Source organism: Hesperophylax consimilis, chromosome 12 (genome assembly GCF_061612785.1).
Source record: "Hesperophylax consimilis isolate HC1 chromosome 12, BYU_Hcon_1.0, whole genome shotgun sequence".
In the NCBI taxonomy this organism is placed as follows: Eukaryota; Metazoa; Arthropoda; class Insecta; order Trichoptera; family Limnephilidae; genus Hesperophylax; species Hesperophylax consimilis.
In genome coordinates, this window is record NC_142847.1 from 24,858,304 (window position 1) to 24,877,158 (window position 18,855).

An 18,855-nucleotide genomic window follows, 5' to 3' on the forward strand; every position below is an offset into this window, starting at 1 on the left:
ATTTCACTTTGCAGAGATATCAGAGCAAAATATTTAATTATATTTACAAAATTTTGATAAATGAAAATTTAGCAAATTTAACTACTAATTTAAAGAGAGTTTTCTTTCAACATAACGATTTTGTGTTTTTATTCAATAATTCAGCAGCCTTATAATGCATGACAGCTGTCACTACGTACTTTGAGGTTAAAATAACTTTAAAATGGTGGTTCCCAACTGACGTGACGATGTTGTATAAATGTACTCAATAAATATTCCAAGATGTATTTAAGTTCCCCGAATCCTTACCGCAACGGTTTACTATACGCAGGGTTTAATCAGGATCAAGGTATGGGCGAAAATAAAGGATTGTTCATTGTATTCGCTTATCATGATACGTAAATACATTTGTTTATCTTTTATTTGCAGGTTGTTTTGCTTGTGCAACTGAAAACGGCTTTCGAGTTTTCAATTGTGACCCTTTGAAGTTGAAAGAGAAGCAGGAATTTACAGATGGAGGCCTTTCGTACGTGGAGATGTTATTTCGGTGTAATTATATGGCGCTAGTTGGCGGCGGCTCGCATCCCGTGTATCCGCCTAATCACGTCACTATTTGGGATGATCTGAAGAAGGCCCCCGCGATATCTCTAGACTTCAACGCACCAGTGAAAGCTGTTAAATTGCGCAGAGACAAAATTGTGGTTGTCCTAGGTCAGTAATAGTGTAATCTAAAGAAACAATGTTTGTATTCATATTCTGAATCACTTATTTGGTTTGGTCACTAAATAAATACAAATTTGCACCATCTACCATGAAAAACAATCAATCTTAAGAGTTCAATGCTCAAATCCTTTCTACATTTTGGGCTAGCTAATTCTTAGTTTTATTTCATAAAAAACTATCTTATCTTCATTATTATAAATTGACCTCTTGTGGGTCGATTGTTGAGTATGACTTTTACTACTTTTTAAAAATTATTTTTGCTCAAATTTCTAACTGCTAAGCTTCTTGTCATGGTGACAACAATAATAAAGTTTTTTTATGTGTAAAATGAGATCACAGTCAATGCAAGAATAAGGTAGTTGTCGAATTCCGCTTCATGCAAAGGCTCTTTAAAAAACAACACTTTGTTTATAAAATGGAGACGACTATATAAGTCGAGGGTTTAAGTAAACATGTACAAAATAGGTTTTAGGTTGTTAGTTTGGGTTATCTTAATAATTTGTGTATTTCCCAAAAAAAAATTGAACTTTATTGCATCTTTTACCATTTCCCCGTCATAAATAGTTGTTTCTTATAGTAATTAAGTTGAACCGAAGTGCTATTTATAATTTTTTTGCATATTAAGCATGAATAGATGGTAAAGGCGCATTAAAATTCCATTCTTTTCAAACAAAGTTCAAAATTTCCCAATTCCTTTGCCTCCATTTTGTATTTTTTAGTATTGATTTGATGTTTGTGAAAGTTTTGTTTCAGTCTAACTGCGCATAATTTACTTAATTAACCCAAACTCAGAACCTAATAACCTATTTTGTGCATGTGGATGGTTGTTTCTTGTTATAGTTGTTGAAACAAAGCATAATTTCCAAAATCTGTGCTTAAAGTGCGGCGGAAAAATAATAAGGAACTTCAGTGAATTTATTTTTTATGTTTATTTCTAATAGGTAGTAAAATTTAAAAGCGTATTTCACCTTTCAAAAACAGATGTTAGGTTTTGGATACCTTCCATTTAATTGGATTTTATTGCAAAGCGGAAATATTCTATCCGTCTATATGACAGAATATGCCACAGGCCTGAGGGTTGAACAAAATATATTTTATTAAAATTATTCAAAAAATGCTGTTTAGAAATAAATGTAGTACTTAATCTAAAACCTAACAAATTAAAAATAATAATGCTAGTATTTAAATCATGTGTTCCCATGGGGAGGGGAAAGAATGAAATTAAGGTGGTTGTAAATGAAGAATTATGTTTGTGGTAATAGTAATAACAATATTGTAGAATAAAAATATTCGAATAAATGATAAAATTAGAATAACAATCATAATTTTTTATATACTCTGACCCTTATGCACTTTATTTATTAATTATTTTTTATCAAATTTGGACTTTATATTTTTACGATTATGATATTATTTTATGCATTTCATTGACGTTGTATTATATATTTATACTTAATAATCTGTATGAAATTATTGACTTTACCTTAAATTTATTTTTATACTATATACTTTTTAACTTAACACAATTTATAATAATCATTTTATGTTTTTATACTATTTATGATATGATGTATTATTCAACCATCCTCAAAGGAGATATCTCCTAAATACTTCTTATTCTTACGTACTTTCATGCTTGATCTGACTGTGTACATTTTATGTAATATGTCTTCATACATTTTTATATTATAGGTGTTATGATGTATTACTTAACTATCTTCAAATGAGACATATTATATTCTTTTGATCACTATATTATACCAAATTTGTTCTGCATAAATTCTATGTAATATTTCTCCTTGAAATAAGGTTATCTCTTCTATATCATTTATTTATCACCCGTCTCGGAACACACGTTGTCTAGTGAGACGGATAACTTACCTACCAACTTTGTCAAAAAACTTTTTTTCAATACAATAATTGACCGGGTTGCCGGCAAACTATAAAAAATAAAATATGTATTTTTAAAAATTTAATCATGAAGGTGGCATTTGGTGTAGCACCCTGTACGTAGATCCAGAGTGAGAGAGATAGAAAGGGTGTGTGAATGATTCGGAGTGATTGGTGGGGATTTCTAGGTTTATGCCAATATTTATTGATTAACCATTTCAGAAATGATCAGAGACATGATCCCTTGCAAACATAACATTTTAACGATCAAGGTCATTCCAGCTCACTTCACAATTCTGAACTACGTTCACCACCAACTACAATAGTTGGAAGCCCGCTAATGAAATCCTGAACCCATGTAAGTATTGGTCTAGCGTGTGAATCCCTCCCCGGTGCAGGACTCGGTGTTAAGTGCTCGGGTTTATTGGGTCAACAGCACTATTTAAATTGATCCGATAATTATTATCATTAGTAATGAAGTACTTTGTTTGTTTGGCAGAGGGTGTCATCAAGGTGTACACGTTTACGGTGACGCCACAGCAGCTGCATGTGTTTGAGACGAGCCCCAATCCTCGGGGGCTGTGCGAGCTGTGCCCCAATAGTAATAACTCGCTCCTCGCATTCCCAGGGCGAAAGGCTGGCCATGTTCAAGTTAGTTTTACTATAAGATTATGTATATATGAAATATTGTATTTTAAACTCTTCCATTTTCTTCTTGTTCAGACGAGGATATGATGAACGAACTACCATAATTTGTGTATGTTTTTTTTTTACTAGCTCTCTCTATCGTTTTTGACATAAACTATGAATCTACCTTTTGACATAAACTATGAATCTACCTTTTGACATAAACTATGAATCTACCTTTTGACATAATCTATGAATCTACCTTTTAACATAAACTATGAATCTACCTTTTGACATAAACTATGAATCTACCTTTCCAGTTCTTTGGAATTCATAGTTTTTTCTGGAGTTCCTCAGGGGTCTATCCTTGGACCACTTCTGTTTCTGATTTTTATCAACGATATTGGTTCAGTCATCACACATTCGCTGTATTTACTATTTGCAGATGACTTGAAACTATATCGCTCAATAAAAAACCATCTTGACTGTATTCTCCTTCAACGTGACATTGACTGCGTCTCAAACTGGGCCAAAATAAATGGCTTGAACTTCAGTACACCCAAGTGCAATATCGTCTCGTATACAAGATCAAAGAAACCGCATGTATTTGAATATACAATCAATGAAATTATTCTCCAACACCTAAACCAAATCAAAGATCTAGGAGTTATTTACGACAGCAAACTAACTTTTCACCAACACATCGATGATTTAATAAGCAGAGGATACAGGCTTCTCGGCTTCGTAATTAGAAACTCATATAAAAATATAAATATAACTCATATAACGTAACACAAAAACACTGACGTTATTATATAACACACTAGTCCTAAGTGTACTTGAATCAAACTCGATCATCTGGGCTCCACATGAATTAACATACACTTTACGCATTGAAAGAGTCCATAAAAAAATTTTAAGGTTTTTATTCTCGCGGCTCTATGGACGTTACCCTTGGCTTTACCCATCGATTTATATATTAGGCATGACCAATTACCACTCCCTAGAGACACGTAGAGGTATTGCTTTGCTTAAATATTTTTTCCAACTAATAAACGGTCACTTATATAATAATGAGATACTGGCCCAATTAAATTTTTTTGTACCAGAGTCTCACTCTCGAGGACGTCATCACAATCTTCTATATAGTAGAGCAAGCCGCACTAATTTATTAATGAACTCACCTGTGGGGAGAGCTACGTGCTTTTTGAGTGCGGTAGATAAAAAATTAGATTTATTTTTTGTGTCCTATAGCGCATTTGCGAGATTTTTGGCATTGCATATACACTGCATAAATGGTACAATTATAACGTCTTAGGCTTTATTACCTGTAATTGTTATAAATAAATGTACAAATTATATATAAATAAATAAATAAACTATGAATCTACCTTTTGAAATAAACTATGAATGCGGCGAAATATAAAAAGCTGCATTCAAACTAAAATGTTTAATAAAATTAATTCATGACTTGAAGAAATAGACGACATGTGTGGGAAAACGATTTTCAAAAATATAATAATTTTTTTTTAATTTACTTCAACGCTAACTGGATCTGTGAGAGAGACAATATTGCTATAGAATAACTGGCAGGGAGATAGATGTTGGATTCCAATGAGTTAAAGTTGTATTAATTTACTATTTAGTATAAGTGAGATGGAGTCCTTCCTAAAAACCAATTGCATTCTCTTTATATCAGAACATGACAAAATGATGTGAAAAAAACAGAACATCATAAAATAATAATAGGTTAGGTTAAGTTTTTATTTTCTGGTTTGTCATACAACCCAATTAGGTAACCTGGGTGCAGATTTTGTATAATATTTATTGTTATATTTAACTTAATCCTTATTTCCAGATGGTGGATTTAGCCAACATAGAGCGCGAGAGCATAGACATAGCGGCGCACGAGGCGGCTCTGAGCTGCATGGCGCTCAGCTTGACGGGCACTCGCCTCGCCACGGCCAGCGAGAAGGGCACGCTAATACGCGTATTTGACACCACCACCGGCGATAAAGTCGCCGAGCTGAGACGAGGAGCTCATCAGGTCATTATTATGCACATACATTATCAGCTCTGCAACCCTTGGAGAGTCTTAACCGCCTCTGCTTCTGCCGAGGTTGTTTCCCTCCAGATCCCTTTACCCAAGACTGCGGTATATATATGCCTCCACACCATCTAGTCACCTTTGTAAAACCCTTTTGGTCTCGATCAGTTTTCAGCTTATACCTAAATGTTTAATCTTCCGTCGGGTGCAATATGTTGACTGCTGAATTTGGTCGCAAGTGCTTGATCGGCATAAATAGCAAAACATAATAAATACCTTATTAAGTTCATATTTTATTGGTAGTAACAAAACATAATGTTTTTTAATTGTATAAACTAGCCCCAGCGAGAGTTCGTACCGACGTCTTTGACGTTTGACTTCTTCCTTCTCTTGTGGCTTGTTTGAAAACAAAAAAGATGGAAGAATCTATGAAACAATGAAACGATGACATCACATACAATCTCTCGCTGGTACTAGTATATCAATGATTGGTTGGTAGACACTCTTCTGTGGATTTTGCTGGGGTTATGTTGAAGGGAACCGGGAAGTATGCATTATTATGTTTAACTTTCACCAAGAGTCAATATTTCCAAGTTTTGCAATGTGTCACTGTTACCCAGCGTCACTATAATAGAACGTCACTAAAACCGTTAAAAGTTGTCGATATGTATATCTGAGTTGCACAATGAAATTTTTTATTATTATAATAATTGCTATTGTTAAGCCATTAATAATAATTTATAATTATGATTTATAAACATGAACAAATCAATGTCAAACGGTTTTCTCAGAAAATTGATAATAAAAAATTAACGCTAATATCAGCAACACAGTCTAACACTGATAAATCCCGAATTTATCTCACTGTGTGCATAATATATTTCTCCTGTATTAAATGACAAACAGAAATATGAAACTTATAAAATACATACCTGCATATTAACCTCTCAGAAAAGGACTTTTATTTACTTTGTGTTCCTTTGCGAACTGTCAAAACGCGGAAATTTTTGTGTTATTCACGAGTTTTGTTAAAAGCTCCATAACTCACGTTTTGGGAAACGTAGCCTCATTCTAAAAAATGTTTTGGAAAGATTATGAAATTCACTATCGTATTGTTTTGTTATACGTAAATATTTGTGTTTCTAAATATACATTTTCTGAAAACGTCAAAAATATGTAAAAATCGCTGACCATTATTTCAAAGCTGTGAAAAATGTACTTTTTTCTGAGTATCATAAAGAAATAACACTTTATATATTGAAGAAATATAATTAAAAACTATTGGTCACCTCAAAATATTAACCGTCCAAACTAAAATATTTTTAATAAATTATTTAAAAACGCAATAAATTACGAACGAACAAGCTGACAGATTCAATCGACTCAGAAAATGCACCTCTAGATTCCATAGATATTTTTGAATGCAGACGCGTAGCGTTATTCATTATCGATACTCTGTTTTTTAAATCATGGCAATCCGTATACTAGTGATGGAAATAAATCGATTTTTGTAAAATCTCGCGCGCTTACGTGAAAAGACGTACTAATGTCTTGACCGCTATTATCATATTTACGTCTTTTGACGTTCTAATGTTCCGAGTGGTTAAGTATAATAATGATTTTTTATTGATGGATCAGAGGCTGGATTCTCTACGAGCGATCAAGAGTTATTCGTTATGCGCCATCTAAAAAAAAAATTACCTTGTTGTCTCTACGAAATTCGTTGAATGTTTCATTTAAACATAATCTTGAAAGTCAAAAGGTTGAACAGATGATTATATTCGCGACCCTGTGAATATTGTCTAGGTTTCTGATGTTTTTGACGTTTCTATGGTGTTATTGGTGATAATTTGAAATGTCAAAAACAAAACGGCACCGCATCATTTTTGTGCTAACCTTAGTTTTGACATCCAGATCTGAAAAACGGGATGAAGGTGTTATGAACGGAGACACATTGACTACCAGCCGACGTACTAGAAGCCTAGAATTCCTGATGAATTCTTCGTCTGTCAAATTAACGAAAGGATCTAACCTCTAGCCGAATGTTCTTGCTGGTCTCAAAGCAGCTGCTTCAGATTTGCCTGACCTTCAAAGAACACGCGGGAAGCGATCTTAGGTTAGGATACAATAGACTTGATTTTGACAGCCGTCGAAGACAAGTCGGCGTCGACTGGTTCGACCCACTCGTTCTTCGAGTGGAATGACTTTCGACGTTTGGCATCTAAGTATGTACCTTCAATGAGACTCAAGAATAAGAATGTCGACCAATGTATGTATTTTCAACCGCAATTGCGACCGGCCTGGATTGGAGAATTGAGCACCACAGGTGGGGAACCTTTTCGCCATTGGGGGCCATACGGATGTTTGTAGTATCACCTAAGGGCTGCAATTAGTTTTTGTTGGGGGGAAGGGTGTCGGAATCCTCCATATATTATTAAAACCTCATTTTACCGAGTACATACCTATTTTAATTTATTTTTATATCACACCTGACAAGAATTCTTCAAATAAAATATGGAAAATGTGTGACCAAACGTCATGTCCACAAATAAGTCTACTACTAGAAATTTATAACTGCACTCGGAAAGTGAGAATGATTTCCCTTAAGTTGCGCCTGCTGATGAGTCCGCAAATCGAATTTTAAGTTGCGTTAAAAACACAGGACTGGTTTAAAATTGTTATATCTGCGTTACTATGTAGATTTTGGTGTTGGCTCTTTGTAAAAAGTAAAAGGTTCTTTATTATAATTGTGTTTATTTACGTTACAATTAATAGGACTGGATTTAGCTACACTGTTCATTACCCGAGGGTTGGTAATTCTCTAGTTCGAGAAGCTTGTTCCCTGTCAATATCATCTCACAAGTACCTGTTACACTCTAGCGACATCTGACGGACTCTGGAGTAAGCTTTATGACTAGCACCATCTATCGCTTAAATACTCTACCTTATTACCATACGTCACAGAGTAATTCTGCATACGTTACCTTAAATAATCGTTATACGTGAAACAAGCACTTGAAAAATTATGGTTTTCTTCGTAATTTTGCAGCATATAGTGTGAAACTAGAATTTCAACTCCACTCGGAACATACGAACGATTTCCTTCGAAATGCATCAGCAGATGAATCCGCAACAGGAATTTTAAAACATCATTTGGAAGATAAAACTACATACTCGTAGAAGACAAATAAAATAGAACTAAATAACTTTAGTCCGCCTCAGCACAAGACACCCTTGTGAGGGACTAAGAAATACAATTACTGTACATAAATTCACTATAATATTTTGTATGTACATACAATGTTTAAATAGTCGCTAAAATAAAATTATATTTAAATTTCTTTTAGTAAAAAAAGAAAAAGGGATGTTGGAATGCATATTTATTTGTGTCTAAACTGTTTTCTAGTAATGTAGGTGCAGCTATGTTATACCTTACTACGGGTTTTGTAATAAGGTCTGTAGCGGTAGGAAAATTAAAAATGTATCTGAAACACCGCGAAAGTAAACCGTTCTCGCGATCTGAAACAAATTTTGTTTATTCTGTTTTTTTATGGTCAGCGGGACGTTCCTAAAGCCTCGTGAGCCGCAGGTTCCCAAATCCTGCTTTAGACATAATTATATTACCGAATCCACTTGAACACCATGCATTTTTTTATAAAAATGTTACGTAAACCATCAACGTCTAAATATGTGACTCTTTTATTTACATTTGATTCACTTCATCCATTTTTTATAATCTTGCCACTCCTAAAAATATTTTATAAATTTTTTTCTTTTCTTTTTAGGCTTCGATCTACTGTATAAACTTCAACCACAGCGGTACCTGTCTGTGTGTGGCCTCGGACCATGGGACAGTCCACATATTTAGCCTTGAAGACCCCAAGCTAAATAGACAATCCAGTTTGGCAAATGCCTCATTCCTCCCCAAATACTTTGCCAGCACTTGGAGTTTTTGCAAGTTCACAATACCCAACGGCCCCCCGTGTGTCTGTGCTTTTGGAGCTGATAAATCATCCATAATTGGTATGTTAAATTGTCTATTTCTGTTCTAGCAAGATTTTAAATACAAAATATATATTAGAAAGAATTTTTTTCTCCTATCGAATACCTATGGAGGTACGTAATATAGTTATTTCAAGTTTCTCAATATTATTTTATTTGTTTTTTTTTTATTTTTTTATAATGTGTATTACAGGTTTATGTAATCTTGTAACAATACAATGATATCATTTCTTCTCTAAAATATATATTTTTATAGAGAAAAGTCGAGCTATGCCGACGGGTACACGTCAGCTAGTATAACTTAAAAATAAGTACATGAAAAATTTAACAATACAAAATATATTTTAGAGTTCTTTCCTAAAATTACTCTTGAAACCTTCTAGACCAATGTTGAAAATTTCAAGAGACCCAGCGATATCATTTTTTTTCTTTAGCATGGTGGCCCTGATGAAAATAATTTCCCTCAGGGCCTATATCATCTTAAAGTATTCTGTGTGGAGGTTCTTTTTAAGGAAATGAAGGAGAAAAAGGTATGTGGGGTGGGTAGGAATCCGGAGGTAAGTGTGCCTGGGAGTGACGTATTCATTCCTTCAACTGAGGTGAAAGGCGATGGGTCGAGAGAGTCCAGTCGGTGAGGTCAAAAGGCCTCCCTCAACCAGTCTCTCTCGGCACCTGGGCAGACGCATCCTTCGCCCAGACCTAGACTAACCTCACCCCCATGATCCCGGGCACCCCCGCTAAACATAGTGAACCTCTTGGGGTGACCTATGTCAGAGGTGTTGGTTATCCAATAAATGAATCTGGGGTGGCAGTACCCAAATTGAATTTAGCAACACCATATCTCTTGTCATGCTATGCTGAGCCTGTTAAGATTTGTTTGGGCTTGATGAAGTCTTCAATAACAGACGCATGGTTTTTTTGTTTTTACTGCACAAAACTGCATTTTTACTTTATTTAATGTTACAAAGAGTTAAATTATTCCCGACCCGGACAAAACACTTTTACTAATGGTCTGTAGACCATAATGACTGCTTGTTACTATTTTATAGGAGAGAAGAAGAAGGAATCCAGTCGGCGACGTTTTATATAATCTAACCAAGTAAAACACATTGACAAGCTAATTGTAAACAAACACTGTCAAAGAAAGCCAATTGATAAGGCAAAACATCTGTTTTATCTGTTAGCCCTAGTTTTACCTCTGACCGCTAGGTGCTAGGCAGGAGCCTGTAAAGTAACTGGTGGTGAACTTTGCTAATGGTTCGTACATTTTTAACAGAGCCTAAACGACCGTTTTGCCATGTGGAATACATAGCAGGTCGTAGTTGTTCCGTTCAAACAATTTATAGCATTCCAGAAATTATTATTATTTAATATTTCAAAAATAGTAAAGTTAACACAAATTATCTTACTTAACACAATAATTTAATTAGGTTTCGATGCTAGGTGCTCCTGTAGGTGGCACTGTTTCACCGATCAGGCAGATGGGTTTGAACGTTTAATGACACGCTTTAATGTCCTACTAGCTCGGCGCAGGACATTGGCATGATAGGTAAATTGGATCTCTGTTATTAATGATGTATTTGTGTTACAGTAATCTGCGCCGACGGGTCCTACTACAAATATATGTTCACCAACAAGGGAGAAAGTTCCCGGGACGTTTGTGACCAGTTCCTGGAAATGACTGATGAAAGGCACTAGGCTGTGTTGTCCATTTCTTTATAGGTGCCACTAATTTACACACAGTGGAAATCAGAGGCACAGAATTAAAAAGACACTCAATCATTTTTTTGTTGTTTCTAAATGCACTAAAACCAAGCTTAACAATTATGTTATACACGGGGACAATTTTTTTTAATTCAGTAATTTCTAATATTCTTTTTCCGCATGACCTATCAAATCTAGAAATTAATATTTTTTTAAATTATCTTTTATTTAATTTTTGTTAAAGATTGCATTTTTTTGCAATTTATTTTGGAGTTCAGGGATGTGGTATCTATGTGTACGTCATTCATTAATGGACCAATATTTTTTTTTTTTAAATACATCTAAAATAAAATAAGAAAGGTTTCATTAATATTGGAAAAATTTCTTACCAATGATAACAGTGTTTTTAATTTATTTTATTGGAGAGGAATATAATGCTTACAAATCTAAACGAACATGAAATATGAAACAGAACAAGACAAAGAAAATAAAAATATAACGGTCTCAACTGGGAATCGAACCCAGGATCTCTGTCCTACCGGGACAACGTCTTTATCTACTTGGCCATTGAGACCTAATTATTATACGTCATATTTGTCAATCTCATATTTCAAATTCAGAATTAACAATATTAACTTGTAACTAATTTTTCCCATATTTTTGGCAGCTATCTTTTTTTTAATTATCTGTTTGTAACCTAGATAGTGTCTCTGATAACAAATCCAATTTTTATTTATGTGGGATACCTATAAGTAATTGGATGTAGGTACTGTGTTCTTTCATGTTGAATCTAATGAAAAATTTGTGAAGGATAGCTTGACACTTTAATGATCTCTTTTCGAGGAAAAATAAGAAGCAGGAATTAAAATAATTTTTTGAATTTGCTGGCAACGGATGATGCCATCAGGCGGGAAGAGGTTAACCCTGTCTGGAATTTGCAGCATACAATCATGTTAACTGTGCTGATTTTATTTTAGATTTAACAAATATTACAAATTAAAAACAAACTTATAATATTTGACGCATTAATATTTTCATCATAACATGATATCAATAAAATTATCAAAACACTGTTGTAATCACCAACGTATGCCTTTCTTACAATTTTTTAGTCAAAGTAAGAGTACCTAATAGAGTAGGACACTGCTTGAAAGAGAATATTCAATTCGGCTAATGTCGAGACCTGGAGTCTATTCTGAAAAAAAAATTGATTTAAAGTTTTTTTTGATAACCCTTTCAGACCTGAATTAAAATTGACAGTTGTAGAACATATTTGATAATAATTGCTAGAGGTATTTGAAAACTTATATTGTTTTTTTTTCAATACTTTGGAAGTTATTGCTAGTTTCATTTGAAAGAACATTAGGTCTCAGAGAGCATGTTTCGCGTAAATTGACAAATCGTACACTGCCTACAAAAATTATAATATTTTTAATTATATTTAATTATAATTATAATTAAAAAACCTTACATTTAATAAATTTGGTCAAGATTGAACATAAAAATAACATTTCAAAATATAAAAATGGCTACCGCCTAAACTAGTATCTAAAATCCAAAAATAGCATGCAAAGCCAGTTATACCAGCCATTGAAAAAAGAAAATTGCCAATTTTTATTGGCTCTAGATAGGGAGAAAAAAAACTTAAATCTATGTATTTTCGAATATACACAAAGTTCGGAAGGATTAAAGGGACTGAAAACATTTTGTGTTATTTAATATTTTCTTTTTAACCAAATTTATAAATGGGGCGGGCCATTTCTGTAATCTGATTTCTACTGTTGGTGAGTTACTCCATTCTTGAACTCTGTTATAGTTGGTAGGTTTAACCTTATCTACTCGGCTGTCGCATATGCGATCCGTCAGCGGCTATGTGGCCCTTACGCGGATGTAATATATGTGATACATGGTGATCCATGATCATGATGAGAACATTCCACGTGATGGGATAAATTGTGTTGAAAAGGCCAGCGTTGTAAAGGTTAAGTCTGCTTTTATCTTTGTATTGAACCCTTGCAGTGATTTCTACTGTTGGTGAGTTACACCATTCTTGAACCATGTGTTGTAGTTGCTAAGTTTAACCTTATCCTCTCAGCTGTCGCATATGTGATCCATCAGCGGCTATGCGGCCCTTATGCGAATGTAGCATAAGTCATACATGGTGATCCATGATCATGATAAAAGCATACCGCGCGAAGGGATTGATTGCGTTGAAAAGGCCAGCGTTGTAAAGGAAGTCTGCTTTCATCTTTGTATCCAAACCGTACAGTGACCTAATCACCTACACCGGTTTATTTTACAAATCAGTTCAACTCCCATTACTAGACCTTTAAATACGAGTATCGAACATTACTTTTAATCCTTTTTTTAAACTTCTTTTTAGTTTATAAACACTTTAGTTTTTACGTTTCAATCACTTTGTTATGGAGAGTTGTAAGTTTAAACTAATTATGACTAATTACCAAAGTTTTGAAAAGTTTATTTAGCAATGGTGATAATATTTATGTAATAATAATGAACACAGAGTGACATCATATTAAGTGTTGTGAGTTTCCAATTCTGACTAAAGATTGAATACCATCATCTTGCCTTATACCTATTTTACTTTGACGTAACCATTTTCCAAACTCCGATCTATTTCCGAGAACTTACGTAATGAACCTACAAGTTATAATATTTTTAAACATAGCTCCGAAATTGCTGTATAAAATTTCATTAAGAGATATTGTTTTAGAAAAATGTACATACCTACGAAACCATAAAATTAAAGGTTATCGCACACATATCAGTTCAGCATCAGATCGGCACCGCCTTGCCTCATCGCCTCGCCGTCAACACAACCCAGGCAAATCACCTGAGCGGCTCAGCAGATCCGTGGTGTCGGTGCAACTACGTCTGGACGACAGTGTGGTTACGGATGGGTGACAGCTCGTGAGCTTGACGTCAACGAGCATACTTCTAATAAATTTAATTTGAAGAAGAAAATTTAAGAAACCGTTGAAACGCGGAGACCATGGACATTTTGCTTGCCATCCCCGCGGTTAGATAAGTGTGGTAACTGCGAGGTGACCACAAAACGTATGCCGAGGCGAGGCGAAGCCGTTACGGAGCTGTTTAGGGTGTTGTTTTATGGAGTTTCATATAAAGAATTCTGATCGGCTCGAGGTGAGGCGATGCTGATCTGGTGCGGGTAGCCGGGACTATGTATGCGACAACCTTTAAACTCCATAACATAAGTAAGTTAAGGCGATGCAATACGTAATAATGCAAAATCATGTGTTTTTGGTTTGAAAATTTGGTCGCCTAGAAATGTTTCAGATGCTTTAATTAAATACTGCGAGATATAGAATACATCCTGGCCTTTGAAATAATCGAGTATTTTTTAGATAAGTCTTTTTATAAGCCCAGAAAAAAATAATGTATAAGGCCTATGAAAACTGCTATAAAGTTCAAAATCTTTTCTTACGAACCCATTTTCGGTTATGGTTTTATTTTGTGCAATTAATGTGGCGAATTAAGTTATTTATAAAATGATCGAAAAACATTTATATATGTGTGACTGAACATCCACAAAATAAAATAAAAGGCACTTTTTGGCCATGTTTTTTTCTTGCATAAATCAAAACAGATGGATGGTGTTAAGCGGGAATTTAAGCCTTATCGCCATCTACGTAAGGTGTGTTATTGATAGCGGCTCGATTCAAAATATTACACGACGTAGTGCATCGCCTTTTATTTTGTAAGAAGTTTGAAGTTTATTCTGAAAAAAATTAACTTTCAAATGTCTACAACAACTTTTGCTGTAATTTTAAGATAAGTAAAATTATCATAAATCTTTCCTTGCCAATTGGTCATTTCATGACATTTTAACAGTCACACTTAACTTTCAACTCTAGCTCTTTTTTTTTCCACACAAATATTTTTAAAAATTCTTTAGTAAGTTAACCTTTAAATATTCTAAAAAAATACTACAGAATTAATATGCTGTACGATTGAACTACCCAATGTTGTTCTCTAGTTATTATATTAATTGTTAAATAAATATCTTGTTTAAAGACAAAGTATAATAATTATTATCACGAAACATATTATGAAATAATGTAACCATTTATGACTTAGTTTTTGGTTGTCAATTGGTGCAAAATTATCATGCACAATAATTTATAAAATTCAGGAGCATTCCTGACCAATAAATTAAATTCCCATATTATTAATTGTGTCATGTTGAAATAATATTATGTAGTTTATAAATCATTTTATACTTGATTTGCATAAATTGTATATTTGTGCACATTCACAATGAATATTGTTATAGAAAAAAAGCATGTAGTAATATTTTTGATGTCGTCCAATAGGTGACATTTTGTAATTTAATTTAACAGTAAATGTGTAGTCAACAATTGATTTTTGCATAAACGATGAAAAAACAAAATTATCAATTTATTATTGTCTGAGGAAAAAATTGTCAAAATAAATTACTGAGGACTGTTTTTACAAAGAGAAATATATACTTATTTTTAAAAGTTTTTCTTTTATACATTCAATAATATTACATATTATTTAATTTAATAAAACAGTTTAATTATGAACAAGTTTGCTGTATAATAATAATTATCATTATGTGTGACAGCTGTTTTGCCTTCTGAAGTTTTGATAAAACCTTGGAATGGAGTTCTACAAATTAAACATGATAACAATAAATAAAAAGAAATATCTTCAAAACTTTTTTTTTTCAGGAGACCCGTTTGTAAAATTTCGACAAAAAAGAACAATTAATGTGTAGTTTTATTGTTTATGATTTCTTAAAATATATTGACTTGGGTAGATTTAATTTCTCTTTCGAAACGTGCCTCGGTGAAGTGTGTCCTGAGTACACAATAGTATGTCATTTCCAATTTCGGCTTATTGTGATATCCGATTAAATGCTTTAAGTATAATATTTTATCTTATAATTATTTTAAAGGGTTAGACTTTATTATTGTGAATGAATTTGAATGAGGCTTCTGTTTTTTCTTTGAATTTCATTGAATAAAATATTATTTACCCAAATAAATGCTTTTTTTTTAAATTTATTTATGGCACATAGCCTTTGGAGAAAGAAGTTGCAATCAGTCTCATGGCCCCAGGAGTTCATGTTATGTAACACGTGACCCATTTAACGCCACATTAACTGATGCAAAAGATAGGGACTCGCCCCCAGTTGGTAAAGTTGCATTCCGTCACTTAAGTCACACAAGTCAACAATTAAAATAAATTAATTTTGTGTCTCATAAGTTTTAGCAAGTTAGTTTTTGTCTAAGTTATTTTAATGTGACATTTTTTATGGCAAAATGTCACAACAAAATGCCTTTATAATTTCCTCCTCTTTTTTATTAAGGCTGCGCTGCCTTTTTCATGCATGACTTAAATTTGGATTTGACGCCAAAATACCCAACCAAGCAAATTTTTTTTTGTCAAAAGGTGTAGCAAATATCTTGTATGGATATGTGCTATTTTATTTATTTGTGTTTTAAATTATGATATACAGGGTAAGTAAAGTGCACTAACTTCGGGGGGTGATTTGAGGGTACATAATAGTACCAAGTAAAAAAGATAATGTAGAATCGCCTACTTAAGTTAGCGAACTTTGCCGCCGGACACCTGTATATTTCTGTCCGATAAACATTATCCGGTAAGATGGTGCAAAAAATAGTAATGTGAGATGTTGCGGTTGTTTTGTGACACCTTAATGGGAAAAGAGCTTGGTTCTACTCTCTTCCATTTGAATACTTATGATTCTGATGCCCCGTACTAAAGAGAGTATTACACTGGTCGAGCGTACTTACGGCAGAAAGTCTTCCGGATGTTCTTTAGTGGGGCCCGCACTAGGATAGTCTACTTGCACTCATCACACAGTTGTTAGAAGATCACAGGCTCTTCTGAACATTGATTATCTCCCAGAGAACGGCACTAATTGAGATGACTGAACACTACAGAGGTTAGCGTTGGACTAACAACCTCACAAGGTTGTTACAGAGCTAGAGGCAATTGACATCTGATTGCGGGTGGTGAATGCTTCAAAAGTGCAGATTTTACCATAATGTTTCAAATCCTAGCTTTCTCATTGGTGGAGAACAAATCAAACCCATCGTGAACCAATAGCATAGATAGGCCATCACGAAACAAATAAGTTATCACGAAAATAGAATCAGGATGGCAAGAATTTTGCATCGGCGAACCAAGAGTAAAAAAAAATCCTGCATATTAAAATGGAATTCTACCATGAATAAAAGGTTTCAAAATTAGAAATAAGTACCTACATAAATTATTTTAATATTTTATGAGAAAGTGTAATGAATTTTTTCTTGGGATGAATGTAGTCATGGTTTCATTGAGTTAAAAAATTATTCATCTCTTTTAACCCCTCCAGCGTTTGAGGGTCATATATGACCGGGCGTCCATATTTTATAAAAGTATTTTTTTCTGTCTTGCGAAAATACATAACTTGTTGACGTTAGAAAGAGAAATAATAATTCTTTCCAGTTTGCCTCAAATATTTAAATAAAATCCATTAATAAAATTAATATTTTATATTTCGCGCCGCTATCGTAACAATCGGTTTAACTTTAAAATGTATTCCTTATTTTTTATTATATGAATGAGATAAAAAAGTTACAGTTTTCTTACAAATTTCCCAAACGAAACTAATGTGTTTTCGAAATATCAAGTTCTCTCAATTTTTCTACGATTGGAGTAAAAAATTAAGTAAAAATGTGTTTGATATTAAAATTTTATTACTTAGAAATAGTAATGTTTATTTTGAATGCATACACCGGAAAGATAATTTTATCTTGTTTCTAAAACAGTATTTTTTTTTACGGAAAATTAAAAAATAAGATATATGTATCGCATTTGAAATACACAAAACATTGCAAAGTGAACAAATGTGATGAATGTACTGAAGGGTTAACAACATATTAAATTACCTACAACTAAGTTGCACTCTGGACTCTAGGTATAAACACTGAAGAGATAATTCCTTTTTAGGCCTATAATTGAGTCATGAAACACTCCTATAAGTCACTTCTTCTGAAAATAAACAACACATTTTGCTTCATCAGTTTTATTTATACTCAGTGATATATAGTTTATTTTCTTTTATAAACATTTTTTTATACATTCAGAGATGCTTAAACTTCTTATATAATATTTACATCTAACATTAATTCATTTTGAGTGATATATTTGAGAACAATGGGTATATTTTGTTTAAAAATACAATAAATTATTATTTGTCACTACAGTACAATCATTTATGAAATAATTATTATTTTACAGGTTAAAAAAATAATAATTAGAGTAGGAATACAAGTAATGAAACTAAGTTAAATTGCGATATCTTTTTTTTATGTGCCTAATACTTATGTCAGGTTAAGATATCATTAACATATTAAAACCAAAATATGTATGTATTTATATACGGTGTCCAGAAACTATTAGTACAAGCGTAAAAATGGTGAGTCACATCAAATTTGGAGTCATGTTTTTTTAATAACTTTTCTAATTCGAGCTTTCGTTTGAATTTTTTAGGTCAAATTTGAAAAAAAACGGCAGCGGGGTTAATGTTTAATGCCTTTAAAATACGTCGAACAGTTGGCCTGTCTCTGAAAACGCTTAGTTGCGGAAAAAAGTAAAAAATGATCACATTGAAAAAAAAATGTTTTTTTTCGGTTCTCAGAAAAATATGGTCAGATCGAAAAAAAAAAGGTTTTTTCAGTTCTCTATGTGGTGTATATTCACCAGTTTCCCGCTTTTACCGCGATTTTCCGGGCACCGTGTACAATAAGTCTGCATTACAAATACCATCTTTCGTCTTCGACACTTCCTAACCTAAAATCTCAATG

At 33.2% G+C, this 18,855-nt stretch overlaps 1 protein-coding gene across 1 annotated transcript; it reads left to right on the forward strand.

The window, feature by feature from the left end:
* Positions 1-190: 190 nt before the first annotated feature.
* LOC149419356 (WD repeat domain phosphoinositide-interacting protein 3) lies at positions 191-16,012 on the forward strand. Its single transcript, XM_089638250.1, has 6 exons — positions 191-328; positions 409-690; positions 3,092-3,243; positions 5,078-5,266; positions 9,052-9,289; positions 10,860-16,012. The coding sequence occupies exons 1-6, from the start codon at positions 262-264 to the stop codon at positions 10,964-10,966; spliced, it is 1,035 nt and encodes a 344-aa protein (XP_089494376.1). The 5' UTR covers positions 191-261; the 3' UTR covers positions 10,967-16,012.
* The last annotated feature ends 2,843 nt before the right edge of the window (positions 16,013-18,855 follow it).

Bases quoted from the DNA above. Each gene is read 5' to 3' on its own strand.
- LOC149419356 (XM_089638250.1), top strand. From the start codon at position 262: ATGTATTTAAGTTCCCCGAATCCTTACCGCAACGGTTTACTATACGCA. The intron at 691-3,091 runs GTCAGTAATAGT...TTTGTTTGGCAG, and splicing joins CAAAATTGTGGTTGTCCTAG to AGGGTGTCATCAAGGTGTAC. The intron at 5,267-9,051 runs GTCATTATTATG...TTTTCTTTTTAG, and splicing joins TGAGACGAGGAGCTCATCAG to GCTTCGATCTACTGTATAAA.